Here is a 23,556-nt window from a genome sequence, read left to right as displayed (position 1 = left end):
AATTTCGGAGTTTGACAAATTAAGCGTGAAAAGATTGAAGAACTAATCAAGACAACTGAAGATAACTGAACTGAAGATGTGTAACTGATAGTTGCCCGAACTGAAGATTAATGCGCAAATTATTAAAGGCAATTGAATTGTTTAAAGCTAACTGAAGCTGTGTAGTCAACAGGACGATCAGTTGAGACTGATCAGTTACACAACAATCAATTAATCCTATCAACTATAAAGAGTCAACTGACAAATCAGCTTGACTCGTCATCAGTTAAGGAACGTAGCTATCAAGCGACAATTTGTACATAAAACGACTGCAACTTGTAGTGGGGACGCCGCATTTCAGAAAAGCTACAGTGTATGATTGTCAGCAGAATGTTGATGTGTCTAACAAATATAAAGATTCAAATGCATTCATTATTACCGTTGGAAGTAAAGCCTATAAATAACCGAGAAGATCAGCTGAGAAAGAGTTAGTTACCAAGTTACACAGTCAGTTACTAAGTTAGCAAGAACTCTGTGTATATTCATTCTAAGTTAACCTTCGAGTTAAAGCTCTAAAAAGCTCACGTTTATCATACTTATACATAGCTTTCAGGCTATATTTTGAGCTTAAGCACAAACATTCATTGTTGTAATATTCGATCTTTTAAAGATCATTTGTGCTTAGAAATTACATCATCTGAGTACTGATAAAATTGTATTGATACTAAGAGTTTCAGTTTTGGCAGTGTTAAGTCCAAACTGAAGTGAGTTTACACAAAGTGTTGTATAAATCAAAGTCTTTTAGTAAATATCATATCCTTGAGATAAAAGGGGTGACGAAGGAGCATTTGAAGTCTCCGAACATTCACAAATCTTACGTTCTTTATTCTCGGTTTTATTCTATCTGTCATTCAGTTTATTTCCGCACTTTCATTAGTTAACTGATTGACATTGACAACAAGATTCGTGAATTCAGTTTATCACTAAACTGATTCATCCATCAAAAAGTTGTGAAAATTGTCAAGTATTTATTTAACCTCATCTTCTAAACACTTTATCACACCCAACCGATCCTAACAAAAGTTGATAGTAAGGATTGAAACTGAGAAGAATCTTGCTAACTGATCTCGTCATCAACATGAAGACCTTGCTAGCAAGCAAGAACGTTAAATAGCCAAGCTTCATGGTGCTATGGATAGAATGCAAGAACAAAATGACTATATGCACCTTGTCGTGGAAAACAAGGAAGAAGAAGAAGAAGAAGAAGCACTTATGGTTGTATTGGAAAAAGAACAATAATGATGGAGAGATAATAAGGTAGGCTAGACTGGTATTATGTTTATATGATACGAAAAGAAAGAATTGTAACATTTCTTTGGGAATGTACAAAGATAAGTTGAAATATATTTTTGGGAATGTACCTATCAGATATAAGTTGACTTATATTTTTTAGAATACAGCTATCTAATATAAGTTGACTTAAATATTTGAGAATTTATTTATCGAAGATAAGCTTCTGACTTAAGATGAAATGTTTAACTCGGGGATAATAAATTATTTATGAAAATTTGAGATAAAAATTATATAAGCTTTAATATTCAGATGTAGAAGTTGATTTTTGTGTCAATAAATAACGATATGTACATTAAATTTGAGATGCTAAATGCTAAATTTAAATATGAAGGATTTTGTAATATTTTATGAAGGTAAAAAATAATATCTATTAAGGAAATTATATTATTTTTAGGTCACTTCTTTATGAAAATAAAATAAGATATTGATGGGCGTCGAGGAAGTATAGCATACATAATAAGTTCTGACTCTTCTTATAGTACAGAAAAAGGGATGATTTGAGGATAAAGACATCCAACGAAACTTGTTAAAGCATGCAAGGCTTATAGACTTAATTAAAGAAAGATTTAGTAAAAGAAGAATTGTTTGAGAAATTATTTTCTTCCGTACAAGGTTGAAATTTTTTTTTAACTAAGTTATAATTAATGAGACTTAATTCAATATGCTGATAAGGAGTTATGTTCTAAGATTCTATATTGTTTTAAGTTTTGAGATAGTAATCGTGATAATTTTAAGATAGAATGAAATAAGTATGGATACACATATATTAAGTGCCGATTTTATTCAGTATACTATGGGAATTGATTGATTGGACAAAAATCATGCAATGGTAGATTGCCGGGGTAAGAATGCCAAACTCCAATCCAAGAATAAATCGTATTTCATGGCAAGGATAAGGAACATAAATCCTTTCTTTATGCTTCTCAGACTTAGAAATCCATGGAGTATGGCTAAGAAGTCTAACCAGCGATAATGAGAAAAGAAAAAGAAAGAATTGAGCTCAAAATATAAAATATTCATGTGGTACGAGAGCTTCAGAAGCGTTACTTTGAATTATCTCAGACTGTGAAGTAGAATTCGAAAGTAACTTCATAGCTCGTGCTGCACCAATATCTAAGGAACCATAGCGAATGGCTTCAGTTGAACTCAATGAGCTAAAAGATCAATTCCAAGAATTTTTAGACAAAAACCAATCAGACCAAGTGCCTCTCTTTGTGGAGCTTCAGTCTTATTGGTACAGAAGAATGGTGAAAGTACAAGATAATCTATCGATCTACAAAGAGCTCAATAAGATCAAGAACAAATGTCATCTTTCAAGTATAGATGACCTTTAAATAAGTTAAAAGGATCTAAGTCTTTTCGAATCTCGATCTAAGGTCAGGCTACCACAACTATAACTGAAACGACCTCGACCTTTTTTTTTTTTTATCATAAATCATAAACTCGAAAATACTAAATAAAATAACTTAAAATTTTCATAAATCATAATTAATCAACCTTTGAAATCTCAAGTGCGTAAGATAAATCCCTAAATCGTCAACTAACCAAAGTCATACGCCGACCTTTCAAGAAGATCAACTAACAATAAAATAAAGCATAAAATATCTCTAACAAATTCCTTAACATAAATCCTTTAAATCTTTTATAACAAGCTAGTACGGAAACATAAAGGTCTCTCGGGAGTGTACTGCAACACTCGATCCACTTAATCATCAACGCCTCCCATAAATCATCAAATCCTTCATCATACAAATCTAGTGAGTCTAATGACTCAGCACGTTCTAAACATGAATAACAAATAATACATATACATTCACATGCATTTAAAAATCATATTTTTATTTAAAATAGATTTAAACATAAATAAACCATTTAAAATTATTTTGAGCATAAATAAATCATTTTAAAAATATCTTTCAAGCATATATCATAAAATCATTTTAATCGTAAAGCTTTCAATCATTTATCATTTTTGGTGAAATTTGATCCTCGAAATTGACTAGCTTTAATCCTCCGGTCGACTGATCAGTCTTCAGCTCCACATGGTCCATGGGGATGGGCACTAGGCACCGCCATGAAAATACGATCGTCATGCTCCTTCTGGGGCCTTTTCCCTCACGACATCCCCATAAATAAAATTTTAAGTTCACCGTTCCTTCTTAAAACGGATTCCCCACCTATCCTCTTTATCACAGTCAATTCACATTCCTCAAAATATTTTTCTTTTTCCTTTTAAATCATAAAAATATCATTTCCTTTTCTTTTAAAACGTAAAATAGCATAGCTTTTCAAAAATAGCATTTTAAACAGCAAAAATTGCACAGATGTACCATAAATCATAAAATCTCATATTTTCATAAAAATCATCATTTTAAATCATAAAATATCATTTATCATGCATTATGATCCTTTGGAACGCTGCCAAGCTTTAACGTATTTTTTCAAGTGTAAAATGACCGTTTTGCCCCGACGTAAAAATTCTCGATTTTATCTTTTTCTTACTTTTAATGACATGGGTTTATTCCAAATAATTATTTAAGCTTAAATATAATTTTTCATAATTTTATTCGGCTTAATTCGATGTTTTTCGATTAATTCTTTAATTAATTATTCGAGAAACAATTAAATCCCAGATAAATTCAAAACTCCATATTTTGATCCCAAATTTTAAACATAACATTTTATTACCTAAACTACCCTTTTGAGCCATGAACCACACCCGTGGACCCATGGTTCCAATTTTAGTTTATTGAATCTCGAAATCGACCCTCACTCGAACACACCGAGCCGTCTCCCAAATTACTAGAGCCATGGTCAAGCCACCTCAAGCCAAACCCAAGCCAACCCATCTAGAAACCCTACTGACCAAGCCCAGCCCCTAGAACCAGACCCTAGCTCGCACAGACACCCCTGGAACCAGACCCCAAAGCTGCGCATGGTTGATACTCATGCCTATAGACTCCAAGCAGACCTAGGACACTTCCAGCCGAGCCACCCCCGAACAAACCTGACCCTAACCAACCCTGGACCACGCCCAGACCCAACCAAGCCCAGCCCAGACCCTTGAACCCACGCACGAGCCACCTGCAAGCCTGCTGCCCACAACAGCTGCGCGAGTTGCACTTCATGTGTCCTCCACGTTTGGCTCGAGCCACGTCGAGCCACCCTGTACCAACCCATGACTCAACCCCTGGCCAACCTCCCTAGACCATACTGGACCAACCTAGTCCTCCCAAGCCCTAGCAGCGAGCCACTAGTTCGAAAAACCAGCAGTTGCATGCGCATGGAGCTTCCCTCACGTTTGCTTGAGCCACCAACGAACCCAGCTGCACCGACCCTTGGCCCAGACCTTAACCCTCTTCCTTAGACCCTATAGGACCAACCACAAGCCACATAGCCCTAGCAGTGATCCTCCTTGGCAGCTACCAACCCATCTTGCTCGCGTGAGGTGTCCATGCTCCACGGGACTCCTCCAAAGTTGCAACCAAGGAGTCCTAGCCATGCTAGGACTCTTACTGACCCTGACTCAGACCCACGTCCTGTAAGAGCCCTCCTCCAGACCTGGTAGAGCCCCATGACCCCATGCACCCTAGCCAACCCCATGACTCAAGTGCAACCCCAAGCAAACCTTCGGTTCTTCTCCTTGGCAATACCTACGGTTCCAGCTTGTTTTTATATTGATTTTCCTCATGCTTTAATCACAATTCATTCATATAAAATTCCACATTGGCAGCGTACTCGTTGGATTCAAAAACATTTTTAAAACAAGCGTAAAATCGTGAAAACATTGAAAATACGTAACATATTGTAAAATAATCGAACACCCATATTTGTTTCATGCATAATCAATTAAACACGCATATTATGATTTGTATAATGTTTTAAAAAGTTTAGAAAACATTCCATTGCGTTTATAACGCTCGAATATGTGATCGTCTGCGAGGAAGGACGAACGAGCGACGAAGACTCCTAACTTTTCTTTCCTTGTAAATTTCGAAAGTATTGTGTGTGTGTGTGTGTGTGTGTGTGTGCTATGAGATTTCGGCTGCCACAAGGTGAAAATATGGTGTTTTGAAAGCTTAGGAGTCCTATTTATAATTTAATCAACATGTTAATGGGCTTGAGTTTTGGGCTTGTAAGCTTAAGGATAATTGGGCCTACTTTAAATAATTAAATTGGGTCCAATAACTCTTATTTCATTAAAACATAAAAGTTTATAAAATTAGTTTCCCATAAATAATATTTTTGATCTTTTAAAACTCCTTGTTTGCCTAAAACCGGCTTCCAGAGAAAAATCGAGCTCGACTCGTAAAATAATTCGACCTCTAAAATTTTTAGGAAAATTAAATCATTTTTAATCATATTAGGAAACCTTAAAAACATTTAATGAAAAATAATTATTCTTGTCTTGGTCGTCCCCGGTCTCCTTTTCCCTGCCTATTATCGAATATTTGAGAAAATCCTTCAATTTCATGAAATCATGTCATATAATCATTTAATCATGTAATCATATTTTTAATCATTTAATAAATATTATGCAAGTATTAAAAGTAATTAAATAAAAAAATTAAGCAATTAAAATAATTTTTGCATGCATGTGGTTTACTCGCTTCTAAGCTAGTATTAGTGTGGGGACCCGGACGCTAATCATGTTCTTAATCATCATTGGGACAATTTAATCAATTTTAACAAACAGGGTCTAAATTTTTTTTTTTAAAAATACAAAGCGAAAACGTAATGTAAATCAATCCGAAATACATATTAAACGTAAACCTACAAATCTTGTATTGTCTATAATAATTCAACTAGGTTCAACGACATATCAGTGATGAATCCTAATTTACTTCTGAGCCGGGATCTCCACGCTAACTAGTCCTGTCTCGTTCTCTTCATGACCCAGATCATGTCCCACCTGTTGTCATGCACACATACAAACAAGACAACAGCCGGATAACTCCGGTGAGAATTAAATTCCCAGTATAAACCAAATATACATGTATTCATATAAACAATATAAAAGCATGCATCAGATATACATACATGTATCTCAATCAAGACATGAATCAATACTCTAAACAAGTACCAAAATCAGGAATATAATTCAATATCAAATAAGGAATCACACTCGGTGACTCTCAGACTCAAACTCGACTCATTTCTAATCTAGGGATCCCGATCTGAATAAGAACGCAACAATCTCCCACCTACTCTCCCGATCGTGGTGGCGGTACGTTCTTATTTACGGACTTTGGTCCTCTCTATATCGATTATCTACAATAGAAGTCGCTCTTCTTCTAAGCACATCGATATGACCAAACGTCCGGTGTCTTGGCTGTTCTGCCAAAGACGAGGTATATCTACCTGAACTCTAACTCTGACAATGTGCAATGGGCCATTAACAACTCTGTCCTAATCTGGCCCTTCTGTCAGTGACTCTCACTCAATAGCTATCTACTACTCTATGCTTTTCTATAAATCAATAAACAAAGCATATTCATTCAAATGATATAAATGTATGAAAAGCGATAACATACAAGTATGTGATTTAGGGAAACTCAAGTCCAATCTGACTTAAGTCGATCTCCCGATTCACATTGATTTATACCTTTGTCTTCTCGGTCTGACGAAGACGAAGTCTTGCACTCCAATCTGTCCATACCCAATCTGGCAATGGCAATATCAATATGCACAATATCAATGTACAACTCAATTTAAGGCCTGTTCTGATCAATACTCAAATCAAACACGATCTGATCAATGTCAATCAACATACGGTACAACAATATAATCTCAATCAATACTGAATCTGATCAATAACAATCTACTGATGTTTCGACGGCATAATAATACAATCTCAATAACCCCGTCAATCTCAACATTACAGATATAATACCAGAACTCATAATCTCAAAGATAATACAAATCTGATATCGAATCTCAATCAAATCAACTCCGAAAATCATAACAATTACATAAACACTCTGTTCTTCGATCTGACTTCGATTATATAATGATCAGTATGTCTAGAACACATAACATCAGTCAAATCACAATTCCCCCAATATCATACATTCAAACGATATCAGAATTCGATACAACTTACGTCCTGTTGTAGCTGTCGTCAATAGGGGCACGGTACTGAAGTCGGATTTACAATCGGACGGGCGGATCTTGAACAAATCAAATTTTAAAGTAGGCACGGTTCCCTTGGAGCTTTCTCGTTTCTTTCCTTCTTCTAATTCTAAAGAATGAAGTCTTGTGATATATATATATATATATACTTACACGTTGCATGCTGAAGACAAGTGGTTCATTCCCATGCTGCATGCCGCGCGCATATGCGCCTGGCTTCTGAATTTATCCACTCGCGCACATGCGCGCACTCTCTCCGCGCACATGCGCCACAATCTCTGGAATCAACATTCTGAAATCCAGCCTCTCGCGCAAATGCGCGAGAAGTTCTGTCTCGCACATACTTTTCCCGAGCAACTGGCGCATATGCGCGCACCACTTCCGCGCATATGCGCCAGAATCTCTGGCCTCACTTTTTAAGCACCCACATGCCAACTCACATAATTCAAAATCCAATCGCGAAGTGGTCCGTCTATAATCATATCAATTAATCATCTCAGATTAACAGGCTAAAAATCTCGGGCATTACAATCAGTACTTCTCGAAGAAGGAAAGAATTTCACAATTTACAATGATGCACCAAATGAGGATTGTGATGTGTTCATATTAAAGAGGGGCAAGAAATTAAAAGCATGTGAGCAAAATTATCCAACACATGATATTGAATTAGCCACATTTGTATTTGTGTCAAAGATCCGTAGAATCAAATTATTTGGTACCAAATGTTAGATATTTATCGATCATCAAAGCCTCAAATATCGTTCACACAAAAGGAATTAAACATGAAGCAAAGACGGTGGATCGAACTATTGGAAGATTATGAACTAAGGCTAAAAAGATAGCTGATACGCTAAGCCAAAAGGATTACATAGTGTTATGGCAAGCATTTTGTCCAATAGAGAAACAAAGTTCTTTCCGATTTTGGAAATGTTTTCAAGAAGCTACGGGTACCAAGATCACTCTCAGCACGGATTGTCAATCCAAAACTGATGCATAAACTGAGAATAAAAATACAGGCTCTTGAAAATATTCTTAGGGCATGTGCCATAAACTTCAGAGGAAATTGAAGTAAACACCCCCCCCCCTTTGATTGAATTTGTCGATAACAATAATTATCATGGAAGTATTGAATCGAAGATAAAGCTATCATGGTACCTGAATTGTTCAAGTAACTGTTGATAAAATAATTATCATCTGGGATAAACTCAAGGCAGTACAAGATCGACGAAAGAGCTGCGCTGACTTGAAAAGAAGAACGTTAGAGTTCGAAGTCGGTGAAAAGGTTTATGTCAAGGTTTCACCTATGAAAGGAGTAGTTCGCTTCAGCAAATTCGGAAAATTAAACCCAAGAAACGTCAGAACCTTCGAAATTCTTGAAAGAATTGGAACCTTAGCTTATCGACTAGCCTTGCCACCGGACATGTCAAGAATCCACAACGTTTTCCAAGTTTCGCAACTAAGAACATACATTCCCGACTCGAGTCATATCCTTGAGGTCGCACCTCTACTACTTGACGACAACCTGAATGAAGAATTGAGATACGAAGAAGTCCCTATCCGTATAGTGGACACCAAAGAACAAGTGCTAAGACACCAGATCATTCCATATGTAAAGTACAATGGTCAAACCATACTAAGCGAGAATCAACATGGGAGCTAGAGGAGAAGATGCGCACCCTGTATCCCTATCTTTTCGAAGAATAAGAAAACTCAAGTTTCAAGGATGAAACTTCCAATAAGGAGGGTGAGATATGAGGATCCGTATTTTCGAAGCAGATCACCTCAAAGAGCTCGAAAAGAAGCTCCAAGGGAACCAATGCAATGAAGGAAGAAAACCCTTAGCTCAGAAGCCAAAACCCTCAGATCAAGAAAGCTCATTCATTTTTGGGAGAAAACCCCTAGCTCATGAGCTTAAACCCTCAGCTCAAAGGAGCTCATTGATGTTTGTCCTAAAAGAGACAAAAATATAGCCATAAAAAGAGCTAAAAGTTGGACATAATCAATGTGTAAGAAGTGACCATTGAGTGAACCAAAGTGACCTTTGGTTTTGGATAAACTTTGACCATTTGGAAGCCACTTGGACCATCAAATTTGGGGGCATTTCAAGGGTCTTGGACGGCTGAATGAAGGGGAGGATAAGGGTCACTTTTCTCCTATAAATATTCCCATGAGCTGTAGCAAAAAACACACTCAAATCTCCCCTCAATTCTCTCCATATTTCGGCCAAGGCAAGGGAAAAAGGAGAAAGCTTTGTGCGGCTATTCGTGCTCAACAAAAATACGTCGAAGTGCTACTGAAATGACTCAAGACTCTACTCAAAAAGTCGGCAAAACGCTGCCCAAACTTCGGCTAAGACTTCGTCCGATTAGCAAGCAAGTTCAAGCCGAAATTCTGAATTAAGCGTAAGTGGGTTTATATGTTTTAAAGATTATGTATGTTTTAAAAATATGGTCGTCTATTGTATGTATTATATAAATATGGTGTTTGAAATCACTAAGTTGCTTCATGTGTTTTATTTCATTTGTTTGTTCGTTTGTGCTCTTTAGTTTCGTCTACGTTCTTGTCCTTCTGTCCAAATTGGTCCATCTCCGAATGATAAGTTATAAGTTTGAATCTGATAATGATGCATCAGGAAGACCTGTGAGGGAAAAGGCCCCAGAGGGAACCTGTCTATGGAAGAAGGCCCCAGAAGGAGTTCGGATACGGGAAAAGGCCCTAGAAGGAGCCCATTAACAAGAGAAGGCCCCAGAGAGAGCCCAAGATCAAGGATAGCCCATGATCATTATAATCTGTTTGTTTGATACTGTTATGAAATGTTCTGATTCGAAGTTCTGATTTGTTCTAAGTCTTATTTCTGTTCATCCAACTCTGAAGCTCTGATTTGTTCAATGTTTGACTTCTGTTCATTCGACTCTGATATACTATGCTATGTAAAGAGAAGAAGGTTTTAAAAGTATTATGTATCAAATGTTTTTCTGGTATGCGATCGGCCCCATTTGCTGAGTGTTTCCCAAAACTCTCACTCCCCTTACGTCCCTCTCTAGATGAGAATGAGGAACAAGTGGAAGAAAAGGAACAGGAGCAGTACTGGGGCTGGTGAAGAATGGAAGGAAAGACTTCAAGTTCTGGATGTTTAAGCCCCTTTAGCGTTCCTTCGTTGTTCTTTGTAAATGTTTGTACTTTCCGTTTCCGCAACTCTGTACTTTTCTTGTAAAGACGATGAAATTTTATGAAATAGACTGGTATTTGGCTAATTGCTACAAGGATTACTGTTATTTTATTAACAATGCCGGATGTCACCGACGTCTCGGTCTCGGGGCATGACAGGTACACTCAAGAAACTAACTCCAATTTGGTAGATTTTTCTAATGTTGATTGGTCTGATGAGTTAGACGATAGAAAAAGTACATCTGGATGTTGTTTTTATCTTGGCAATAATTTAATCTTGTGGCATAGTAGGAAACAAAATTGTATTTCACTTTCAACTACTGAATCTGAATATGTGGCAGCTAGAAGTTGTTGCTCTCAACTCTTGTGGATGAACCAAATGGTAGAAGACTGTGGATTTAATAGTGAAACCCTACTTGTGTAATGTGATAATTCTAGTGCGATTGATATTTCAAAAAATCCAGTACAACACTTTCGAACAAAACACATTGACATCCGACAACATTTTATTCGAGATCTAATAGAAAAAGGTTTGATCCACATGGAATTTGTTGATACAAATAACCAACTGACCGGCATATTCACAAAAGCATTAGATTTTAAGAGATTTTCCAACCTTAGGAAGTCTCTCAGCATGTGTTCTGCCTAAACCGTCATAGATGTTGTCTTAGATGTTCCACATCTCGGACAACACCTAACAAGCATGTGCATTTTTAGGACTTAGGCATTCTGCATTTCATTCATACTGTGATACAATGTGTTAGAATAATGTTGCATAATCTTCTGGTGAATTTACAATTTCTTGTTCTAATTAACTTAACACAGTTGGACATGATTAATAATATGATCAAATCACAAAGTAGTTGAAGGATGATTATGTACTCCATGACCTTGTCCCATGTGACAGGTGATTTGAGAAGATTGAGCAAAAAAAAATTATAAATGTGTTATGTGTCAGAAGAAAATATTGGAAAAAGATACATAAAAGAGTCCAATGAATATTGTGTTTTTAGTGTGAAAGCTACCTCTTCTGAATTTAATACATAAGCAAAGATAGAAGAAATTAGAAAAAACTACTTAGAGGAGTCTTAAAGAAGACCTTTCTTCTAGTGTGGAAGCTACCACTTCTATGATCAGGAATTTGATAAGCCTCTAAGTGTGCAGAAAAATCAAAATAAATTTTCATCATAGATGTTGTCTTAGATGTTCCACATCTCGGACAACACCTAACAAGCATGTGCATTTTTAGGACTTAGGCATTCTGCATTTCATTCATACTGTGATACAATGTGTTAGAATAATGTTGCATAATCTTCTGGTGAATTTACAATTTCTTGTTCTAATTAACTTAACACAGTTGGACATGATTAATAATCTGATCAAATCACAAAGTAGAAGAAGGATGATTATGTACTCTATGACCTTGTCCCATGTGACAGGTGATTTGAGAAGACTGAGCAAAAAAAAAAAATTATAAATGTGTTCTGTGTCAGAAGAAAATATTGGAAAAAGCTACCTAAAAGAGTCCAATGAAGATTGTGTTTTTAGTGTGAAAGCTACCTTTTCTGAATTTAATAGAGAAGCAAAGATATAAGAAATTAGAAAAAACTACTTAGAGGAGTCTTGAAGAAGACCTTTCTTCTAGTGTGGAAGCTACCACTTCTATGATCAGGAAGTTGATAAGCCTCTAAGTGTGCAGAAAAATCAAAATAAATGTTTGGAATTGGACGTCTTGTCAGGAGATGTTGCCAACATTTATGCAAACACTTCATCTGTGAACATGTCTCATACTTTTTTTCATGTTTCTAATTTCGTTACATTCTGTTGATAGGCATAATTAGGACATGCATATACATATTACTGTGAATATTGTTGAGTCAAGAGGGTATGAGTACTTAAACAAAGAAAATTTTTGTTAAAAACATGTTTTGCTATAATTCTAATTTCTATGATTTTCGATGGCTTTGTGGGTTGACTGATGAGGAGTTTAAATATGGAATTAATTTTTGAAATCAATTATGCTAGATAAAATCATGTAGCAAGATTCGAGAAGATATTCACCCGTTAGAATTTTTTTTTACTGTTGGAAACTAACCGAACATTTTGTTAGGATTTGATGGGTGTTTAATTTTGTTACCGCTATACTGAATTTTTTAACCCACAACGGCTCACACCATTACTCACGTTCTCTGCAAATCCTCAGCCAAATTCTCTGTTATTCCCTCGGTTTCTCTTCGAAATAGTTTCGAAATACTCTTCACCCTCATTTTACCCCTCCGAATTCTACAATGGCAGGACACAATTACGATCCACTGGACATCCGAAGTGAGATGGATCATAGGGATGATGTTGCCCCTGCTCCCGAAACATTTGCTGAAACACCCACTACTCTGAGTCTGAAAATCGTCCATGTTGCAGAGGCTCATGTTCTTCTCAAAACCATAGCCCCAGGCTAGCCGAGAAATGAATTTGATGTGGAAAATCCTCCAAATTATGCGGTCTTAAATCGAGTATTTCCATAGGAAAAAATTTCCAGACGATCGAAGAGTCAGGTTGGGTACAACCCCGACCTCACACCCAACAAAAGGTTTCGTCGAAGGGTGAGCCCTCAACTCGAACCTCACTTTATGATCCGTACAACACCTCAAGCGATGACTCAGACGACGCAGACTACAAGTTGGTGGCCCGTAAAAAGACCACATCGAAAACATCGAAAAAGATCTCCTCCTCCTCGTCTGATGAGAAAGATTCGAGCTCTACTGATGATGCTCCACAATCTGAATAGAAAGAACCAACATTCTCTGATGATGAAGAGGTTTCCTTGGCCCAAGTGCTAACCAATTTGAAGAAGGCCAAGCACTCTGCCCCTGCACCTCCTGCTCAAGTATCTGATGATGAACCTGACCCTGAGATGATGTGAGGATTTGAAGAGAATCACCTCACAGGTTCCACCGACTCATCTTCCAAAAGCATTGATGACATGTTTGAGGAAGGCACAAAAGCTTCCTCTGATAGTGACAGTGTCGTGCCAGATGTTGAAGACCTCCCGGACAACACTGATCTTAGCAACTATGACTTGGACGGAACCTTCAGTACTAAGTTCTACACCGAGAAGGCTCTCTCACAGTGGTCACTCTATGCAAACCAGGACCTTGTTGAAGAAAGAAATATCAACATGGAAGCATTTTTAAGAAATAATCTGATTAATTTCCTCAAATCGTGAGGTATGTTCTCTACAGTCTCTGCTGTGCTTCCATTCTGTTGCAAACCCGTGCTTGAGTTCTACACCAACACATCACCAGGAGTAGGTGATGAGGGTCTGCAAAGTTCGGCCGAGTATTTGTTCACAACAGGGTGTACAATTTCAATCTCAAGATCATCAACGCCTATTACAACACCCCCAAGATCGATGATGGCCCTCAACCAGCCCTTAACGAGTTAATTTCAGTCCTGACACGAGGATTGATTCAGCGATTTCCTACGCACTCAGAAAGCCTCTCTGCCGCAAATCTCACCTCACTTTACTATGTGCATCATAAAGTTGCCATCCGGAACTGGACCCCCTCTACGGTGGTAACAAAATCTCAAGCGTTGACATTGTTTGCAATTGGACTAGCATGCTTAACTTTGGACGGCTGGCATTCAAGACAGTGCTCCAGTTTGCTGAAGGCAGAATGAAGTCCTCTAAGCTCCCATTTCCCTCGCTTATTTATGGCATCATTGAATCTCAAAGATTCATTCGCGATATTGACGAGCAATCATCCAATTTCAGCAAACTGCTGAATATTGTTCCTGCCACTTTCAAAGGAAACAAGAAGATCAACCTACCCTGGTGATATGAATCTGGCAGGGCATGGCCTGCAAAAAATTGGAAGGAAGTTCAAGGATAACTCCAAGACATCACACATAATTTAGGCTAGAGACATCCGTGCCCGGGTGGTCAAATATTACCGCCCGAGCGCCATACTTACTACCAAGATGAGAATTCCAAAGCACCCGGCGCCCGAGCGGTAACATCTTACCGCCCGAGCACCACACGTACTGTACAAGTTGGCGAAATGTCCAGAATACTTGGCGCTCGAGCGATAACATCTTATCGCCCGAGAGCGCCGCCAGCGTGAAGAAGACTTACTTTCCTAGTTTAGATTTTTAATTAGTTTGGTAACTAGATTTTGTAATCTTTTGGTTTTGTAAACAATATATACACGAATTGTACACACTTTAAATTAGATCATTGAGTTTTATGATATTTTGTGAGTTTTTCTCTCAATTTCAAAGCTTGGCTTTGTATACACCTTTGTGTGTTTCTCAAATCAAACTTATCAAAGTTAATATTTGTGACGTTTGTCGATTGTTCTTCACTAGGATTATCAAAGACTAGTTCTTTGAAGGTTTGTTTAAATTTTGATTGTTTATCTCGTTAATATTTGTTGCTAAATTCTTCGTAATTTAGAAGTGAATATTACAACCTTACTTGTTCAAAAAGATCGAGACAATACAACTTTTTTTTTTATTTCATCGAATCGAGGGCGTGACTCCGTTTTTAGCGTGTTTTCATTTCGTAGTCGAAGAATCGCATCATTTGGTATCAGAGCTTTTGGTTCCTTTTGATTCAAGTAAGTTTACCCTTCTTATTATCATATCTTTGTTTATCTTTCGTTGGTTATCAGATCTGTTTTATCCTATCGTTCTTCTTCTTTTCGTGAATCTTGCGATTCTCAAAATTTCTGAGTCGTGACAATTTTTTTTCTTTTTTTTTCGAGTGCACAAAGAATCCTTGTGAAAATAAAAAGAAAAAAAAAGTACAAAAAATTCTAAATTTTCCACAAATTGATTTTGCTATTTTGTTCTATTCTCTTGTGGGAGCGATATTCAAGTGTCTCTCACAATTAAAAAATAAAATAAAATTGTGCTATTATCTAGCATTGAATCTTGTTTTTTTTCTCTTTTGTGAGTCATATTCAAGTAACTCTCACAATCAAAAAAAAATTTCAAAATTTCTTGTTTTTACGCGGTTCGTGTAAGTTAGTTTGCAACTGTCGTGAAGTTTGAGCTTGTGAATTTGATGCACACAAGCTACAAAGCCTGAAACTGTACTCTACGAGAGGATTCTCAAAATTGAGTGAAATACTTGAGGGCGCGCGTTTATTTTTTGGAGTGACATGCGAGGTTTTGTAGTGAGGACCAAAAAAAAGAGAGACAAAAAAAAGAGAGTCGAGTGATTTTTCATTGGACTGACTAGCGAGAATTTGTGGTGAGGAAACTTTATTCTTTTATTGCTTTATACTAACCTTTTCTTGCAGGTATAATGATTGACGATCGTAAATTTCAAACGTTGCTAAGAGGGTTGGATAGAATATGGGAGAAGGAGTTTAAGCCTCTACGTGAAAGGTATAGGCGGTGCGAGGAAGAGGAGACATATGACAATCAGGTTGGTGAGAATAAGCGAGGTAAAAGAGTTGATGTAAATAGAGCGTTGCATTTGGATCGAGATGCTGATAGGCAATGTGAGGAGAATCGAGGTTGTAGGAGAGATGAGAGTGGCTTGTATGATGATTCGGTGGCATCCACCTGTCGGTCCAACAGAAACGAGAAAATCGTGGAAAGTCCAATGGTTGAGTCGAGGCATGAAGCTACAAGGCATGGACATCGAGGTACATCTAAAAATTCTATTCATCATATTGTTGATATAATATATTGTTGGTGTCTAGAGGTCGGGCATGATATCAACCAATGTCCACGTGAGGAGGTGACTGTAGTAGAATCGTCCGTTGAGCTTGATCCTCAAATTGTGGTTGAGGTTTAAGTTGAACCTAAATCTGAAGTTGAGGTTGGGGAGACTGAGTATGATAATAATACACTGGTTCTTGATGTGAGTGTTGAGCAGTATGTGGTGGAAGGTGAATTGATAGATGATGGTACTTCACTAGTTGATGATACGAGTACTGTTGAACAAAACATAGTGGAACCTGAACCATTAGGTGGAGGAGAAATGCCTACTTTCTGTACTATGGAGGAGTAGAATAGGCAAGGAGAAATTATTGTGCATAAACTTCTTGAGTAACAAACTGTTTCATTGGTTCAATTGAATCCAAATGTTCTTGAGGATCAATTGAAATTTATTCATGAATTGAGCGAAAAGAAATGTGAAATGGCTGAAAGAAAGAGTGAATAAAAGAGTGAGATGGCCATAGAAAATAAAAAAGAGAGAAAAGATGAAAAATAAAAAGAGACCGAAGAAAAGAAAAAAAAAATAAATTAAAAGCCCAAAAGATTGAAAAGAGTAAGGTTGAGAGTTGCTTATTCTTGCATAAACCCTTTCATATACCTTTGTACAAAGTGGTTTATTCTCATTATGATGATATAGCCGGTTCAATCCCGAGCAATGTTATTGCCTATTTGTAGGATTTGGAAGTTGTCATGATGGGAAGACAAACGAGTCTTGTTAAAGGGAGAACCCCATGGTTTGAGCCACAAGAATTCAAGTGCAATTGCAATGAGGTAAAGTTAGTTGGCAACGCAGCATGATAGGTATGGTTTTTACGTGTTTTATTGCATTAGTTTTGTGTGTGTTTGCATTGCGCATGCGTACATTTCCTTTACATTTTGTTCGTTTTAGAGTAAGCTTTTGCATTTGACCATGTCTCACTAGGGCGTGATGCATTTGCAGGAAAATGACCGGGAAACTGAAATCAGAGCAAAAGATGCAAGCCGAGGAGAAAAACATACAGAAAGGCTGGCGCCCGAGCGGTGAATTTCAGAAAGGCTGGCGCCCGAGCGGTAGAAATTCACCGTTCGGGCGCGAGAGGTGATCCGCGCAGCAAAATTCCAGAGAGGATGGCGCTCGAGTGGTAATATTTTACCGCTCGAGCGCGAGAAATGCTTTCCGAGAAGAAAATTTACAGAAGACTCGGCGCTCGGGCGGTAATTTTCTACCGCTCGAGCGCAACTGCCGCATTCTCCAAGAAATTTACAGAATGTGTGGCGCTCGAGCGGTAATTTTCTACCGCCCGAGCGCCACCTATTTTTGGAATAATTTCTTTGCCGATTCCTTACCTTATTCTGGGGATGGGGATGAAATGGAGGGGAGCTTTGAACGTTTGGAGGGATTCAGACTTGATTGGAGAGCCGCCACAAGCTTTGGAGAGGACTTTTGCGCTTGGAGTTGAAGAGTCGAAGATTTCCGGACATCGTTCATCGCATTTTTATCACGACTAGTATTTCTAATCTAGTTTCTTTCATTCAAACATTGTTTTGTTTAATTTTAAAGATGAATTCGAGTAGCTAAACTTTAACTATTTTGTTGGGATTTAAGGGGATCCTACCCCAAACTTTGATTTAATTAATTTATATTTCGATTGTTGCTTTATTCTTGAATGTGACTGTTTTTCATGGTGTTGTTAGAGCGTAGCTGTGAGGGCCCGTATTTTCGTATTCATAATTTTGCGGAATTATTAAAAATTTTCTCTTTAAATAAACAAACTTGCAACGTATAAAAATTTTCGTAAAATAACCCAACGGTTTAACATAAACATAGCAGCGGAAACTGAATAATGTTTTAAACAATAACTTAAAATATATAAAATTTATAACAAGAGTTTGAACATAAAACTGAATAACTAAACGTGAGGTCCTCGGGTTCATACTACCGCCGATCCGAGCTAACTCACTGGTCCCCGCCCTCAGCCTCTGCATCGTCAGTACCTACATCAATCAAGTCTAGAGAGTCTAAAGACTCAGCATGCATATATCGTGAATAACAAGTAAATATATCATAAAATCGCATGCAACGTAAAAATATTGTATCGTAAAGCGTAACGTGAAATCGTATCATGAGTAATTATAAATACGTGCATATCTGAAAATCATACGTAAAAGCTTTGCTCGATAGAGCTCTGTCATAACATATTATATCGTAATTTTTACTGTAGAGATAATGTTCTACGCAAGTGGCCCATAACATAACATGCACGTCTGATCAGACTAAACAACAGTATACTGGGCGGTAAAGATCATCACAGCCCTTGGACTGGATATCCGTACCATACATAATCGTAAACTGGTCGTAAGTCACCGGGTGAAGCAATCTCATAAGCGTAAGGTGGCCACAAGACATATCGCATATATCTCAAAAATAAACATTTTATATTTTTATGCACGTAATATAATTATTATCCTGTTTTAATTTACCAATTGAGTTGGATCGTTCCCAGGCTCGCTGTGACCTAATTCTAACATGAGACACATGCAAATAATCTCAACTTGACCAACACTTCATAATCGAACTAAAAAGGAGACAATTACGCCCAACAAACTTAGTATATAACCATGACTCCGTACCAACCCGAACCATCGTTTAGTCATGATTAAAATACACCGAAAATACTGGAAAACATAACCCTATGGCTGTAATACACGAAAAATGTGAATGGAGGCCAAAAATCGTGAAACGCTCTTTCGAGAGTCACTTTGGCACATTGCACCGTAAATTCTTGTACGACCTCTAAACTTAGCCAAATCACAAACGGCCAAAAACATGACCTTCATAACTTATTGAGGTACTGTCCAGTCCAAGTCCATAGGCTAAAAGCCAACCAAGAACTCGAAACAGCCCTCTGAACCGAAGCTCAAAGCTGCTGTCCAGAAAATGCAGCAGCGGCTGCTGTGATTCCTTGGCTTCGTTTTCAAGGCTTTGGCCATTGGGGGCTTGAACCACAAACCAGAGCCTCTTACCAACATTCTAAGGAGTGGCTGAGACCATGGCTAAGGGCTAAAAGCCAACCAAAATCCAAGCAAACACCCAAAACAATCCAAAGCTTCACCCGAGAACACATATGCTGTACCGTGGGGAGTGTTGCTTGTTCTTGCTGTCATGTATCATTCCAGTGGCCATATGATTGACCATGGCATGATCTAAATATCATGAGGTGTTGTGTGAACCATGGCTAAGGGCTAGAAGCCAACCAAGATCCACCCAAGCACCTAGGACAACACAAAGCTCAAACCGAGAACACAAGAAAATTCTGTACCATGCGCTTGTTTGGATCGCTTGCTGTCAAATGAAGGATCCAATGGTTATGAGGTTAACCATGGTCCATGCTAGCCACTCTAAGGTGTTGTATGAGTCATGGCTAAGGGCTAGAAGCCAACCACAACCCACCTAACACCCCAAACCGAAACTCATCACACTCAACAATACCAGCATTTTAAAACCGAAGGGGCGCTGTTCTTTGTTTGTTTTAAAAATCGATGGGGACATGAACCAAACCGTGAAAGGGCATCTTGGTCACGTCCTAGACATGTCAAGGAGGGATTCTAACCATGGTTACAGGCCCAAAAGCCAACCAAGATTCGACCCTCCCTGTACAAACCGAAAACCAGAATTTTGAGACACAAAATGCACCATGGACGAGTAGCTGTCCATTCGTGTTGCTGGGGGGGGAAAGGGCTTTAACCAACGGACTAACACCTTCCTAGCACACCCTATATCATGTCTATAAGCAGCCTTGAGCCCCTGTAAATCGAGCCAACCTTGAAACCACAAAAACATCAAAACCGTGAGGTGCACAAGTGAAGAGTCGAAAAATCTGCACAATGTTTTTCGAAAGTTCTTGACATGATTTCGGTTTTGTCATAGATCAAGAACATGTAATGGTTTAAAAATAGATATATAACTTGATTGAAGAGCAAAGAAATAATATAGACATGCCTTAAGTTGTTTTTACAATAAACAACACAATACGTTGGATCGGGAGACACGGCAATGGAAATGAAGACACCTTGCTATTGTTGTTGTCTTTGCCAAGAATGGGAGCTGCCAAATCTCCTAATTTTCGTGCTAGGGAGAATGAAGAAGGTGGTGAAGGGTTGTGGTCAAATAAGGTGGTGCATGGGGGAGTAAATGATGCCAAGTTGGGGGGGGGGGGGGGGGGGGGGGGGGACGGACATGCATGATGAATGAGTGGCCTTTGTTTTCTTGTTAGGGGAGTTAAATGGTATCAAGTTGGGATTGTGTGGAGTGGAGATGACCGAGACTTGTCTTCCCAAATTGGTGTAGGATTTGTTTAAGTTTTGCTAAGTAGAATCCTATGTTAGATAAGCTTGATTAAAAGGTTAATTAAACATAATCTTGATGAATTAAGAAGCCTACAATTAAATTGATGATTAATTAATTAAAGTAGACTTAAATCCACTTGATTTCATTAAAATAAATTATTTCTTAGCTTGGAATAAATTTAGGAATATTTTTGGATCATAAAATTCATCTCCGATTTCCTATCTCCGATCCGGTCTCGCGTATATATCTAAAAAGCTAAAATTTGAAATACGCGATTTAAAAATCCTTAAAAATTACGTAAATGATTTAAATGCAATTAAATCATCAATTTCTTTAAATAATAACCATTTAAAATTGAATAATAAAAATTATGCACATATATACGCATATTGGTTTTTCAGGTACTACAGTAGCTAACTTTAACAACGTTTTTATATTGCGAGTGAGTTCGAGAGAATAGCTTGTGATAGGAACGAGTAGCATAGTCCGTGGATCTACAATTTACATAGACATATGAAATTGGATACGCGCCGATAGTTATAGTCCTAAGGGTCGAAAACTAGGGGATTTCATAGATCGACATGCGATTCACTCTTGATAAATAATTAAAGACATTTAATTACTTCATTGAGTAGAATTAGTTTGGCATAGCTCGAGAGCGTGTGTTCAATGGAATAGGAAATCCTGTCGGAAGCGTAAATCACTTTCGAACGAATTAAATAACTAACGAGGGGTAAGTGAACTGAAATTCCCAACAAATCCATTTCTCATTGGATTTTAATCAATCATTTTAGAGATTATATTTCATTATTAAATTCTTGAATCTTTTTACTTGCATGTTTATTTGAGCATAGTAATAATAAATAACCATCCAAACTTCGTTACTAAAGATTTAATAACTGAAAATAATAATTGTCAAATACAGTCTTCAGTGGAACGATACTCGTACTCACGTACATTATACTATTACTTGACATCGTGCACTTGCGATTAATTTTTGAGCATACAAAACCATATTTTTATTAAGGATTCCACAGTGCAAGTTTTGCTCGATCAAGTTTTTGGCGCCGTTGCCGGGGACTGTAAATTCACAATTTTATTTTTAGTTATTTTCTTTAGCATTGTTTTATTTTCCTTGAGCTAACACTCCATATTTTATTTCAGATATCTTTTCCAGTGCATGCCAAAGTCACTTGACGTGGAGCTTGAGCAGTTTGACCCTGAAATTGAAAGAACTTTCCGCAGGAGAAGACAGCAGCAGAGACTGAAGGAACTGATGGAGAGGCACGAGCACGAGCATGAGGAGGAACACCATGAAGAGAGACATATTGAGATTCCACGCCGCATACCGATGCTAGAGTATGCCCAACCATCTCTGGATGGTGCACGCCCCAGCATTGTGAGGCCTATTGTGTGGGCAAACCACTTCGAAATCAAGCCAGCTATAATTCAGATGATTCAGAATACAGTCCAGTTTGGAGGAACTGCAGTAGATGACCCAAACACGCACATCGCAGATTTTCTCGAAATTTGCGATACTTTTAAATTTAATGGAGTTTCTGATAATGATGTCAGGTTACGTTTATTTCCTTTCTCCTTACGTGATAAAGCTAAAGCATGGTTAAATTGTTTGCCTGTAGGTTCGATCACTACATGGGAGGACATGGCGAAAGCATTTCTCATTAAATACTTTCCTCCATCTAAGACCATGAAGCTACGGGCAGACATTACCACATTTGCTCAATTCGATCAGGAGTCTTTATATGAGGCATGGGAACGCTTCAAGGATCTACTACGAAGATGCCCACATCACGAATTACCACTTGGGTTAGTCGTTCAAACATTTTATTACGGTTTGCTTACTCTTAACCGTACTATGATAGATGCTACTGCTTGTGGAAACTTGTTGAGAAAAACTGCGGAAGAAGGTTATGAGTTGTTGGAGGAAATGGCTGCTAGCAGTTATCATCCTCAATCTGAAAGGAACAACCAGCGGAGAAGTGCAGGAGTTCATCAGGTAACTTATTTTTCTGCCATTACTGCACAACTCGATGTGTTGAACAGGAAACTAGATGGCTTGAACATGGGTGGCACAGCTATGCGTTTTCAAGAGATATTCTGTGAAAAGTGTGGAGGTGAACATTTTGTGAAGGACTGTCAAGATGACAATCCATTTTATGTGCAAAACGAAGCATCGATCAATCAAGTAGGACTCCACAACCGTCCAAGGAATGACCCATATTCGAATACATACAATCCTGGATGGAGGCAACATCCCAATTTCTCATGGGGTGGCCAAAAACAGTTAGAATCGACCACAGGGAGGACAAACATATGGAAAACAACTGATGTACAGATCTGATCCTCCTAGAGAAGAAAAGTCCAACCTGGAGCAAATGATGTCTAAGTTTATTTCATCCACTGAAACTAGACTTAAAAACCAAGATGCATCGATAAAAGGGCTCGAGAATCAAATTGGACAGTTGGCCAAGATGATAGCAAGTAGAGAGCCGGGCACCTTGCCAAGTAACACAGAGACAAATCCAAAAGAGCAAGTGAAGGCCATCGAGTTGAAGAGTAGGAAAGTTTTAGAGACCAGAGAAAAAGAGAAAACTCAAACATTGGATGAGTATACTGATACATCTAAAGGTAAGCCTTCTAACACTACACCAACACCCACTGCACAACCTAAAATTGTTGAACCTCCTCCTTTTCCTGCACCATTAAAAAAAGCCAAACTGGATGCGCAATTCGGTAAGTTTCTTGAGATATTTAAAAAATTGCATATTAATATTCCTTTTGCCCATGCTTTGATGCAAATGCCGAGTTACGCTAAATTTTTAAAAGACGTCTTAGCAAACAAGAGG

At 37.9% G+C, this 23,556-nt stretch overlaps 1 protein-coding gene and 1 non-coding gene across 2 annotated transcripts; one reads left to right on the top strand and one right to left on the bottom strand.

Annotated features, from left to right (window-relative positions):
• Positions 1 to 21,869: 21,869 nt before the first annotated feature.
• LOC140962582 (uncharacterized) lies at positions 21,870 to 23,051 on the top strand. The gene has a single exon (XM_073421534.1). The coding sequence runs from the start codon at positions 21,870 to 21,872 to the stop codon at positions 23,049 to 23,051; it is 1,182 nt and encodes a 393-aa protein (XP_073277635.1).
• On the bottom strand, positions 22,402 to 22,507 carry LOC140963687 (small nucleolar RNA R71). Its single transcript, XR_012172733.1, has one exon. It is a non-coding gene; the product is annotated as a small nucleolar RNA R71 (small nucleolar RNA).
• Positions 23,052 to 23,556: the final 505 nt, after the last annotated feature.

This window comes from Primulina huaijiensis, chromosome 17, assembly GCF_012295235.1.
Source record: "Primulina huaijiensis isolate GDHJ02 chromosome 17, ASM1229523v2, whole genome shotgun sequence".
Taxonomy (NCBI): domain Eukaryota; kingdom Viridiplantae; phylum Streptophyta; class Magnoliopsida; order Lamiales; family Gesneriaceae; genus Primulina; species Primulina huaijiensis.
The sequence above is the reverse complement of the archived record's forward strand: the minus strand, read 5'-3'. Positions and strand labels throughout refer to the sequence as shown.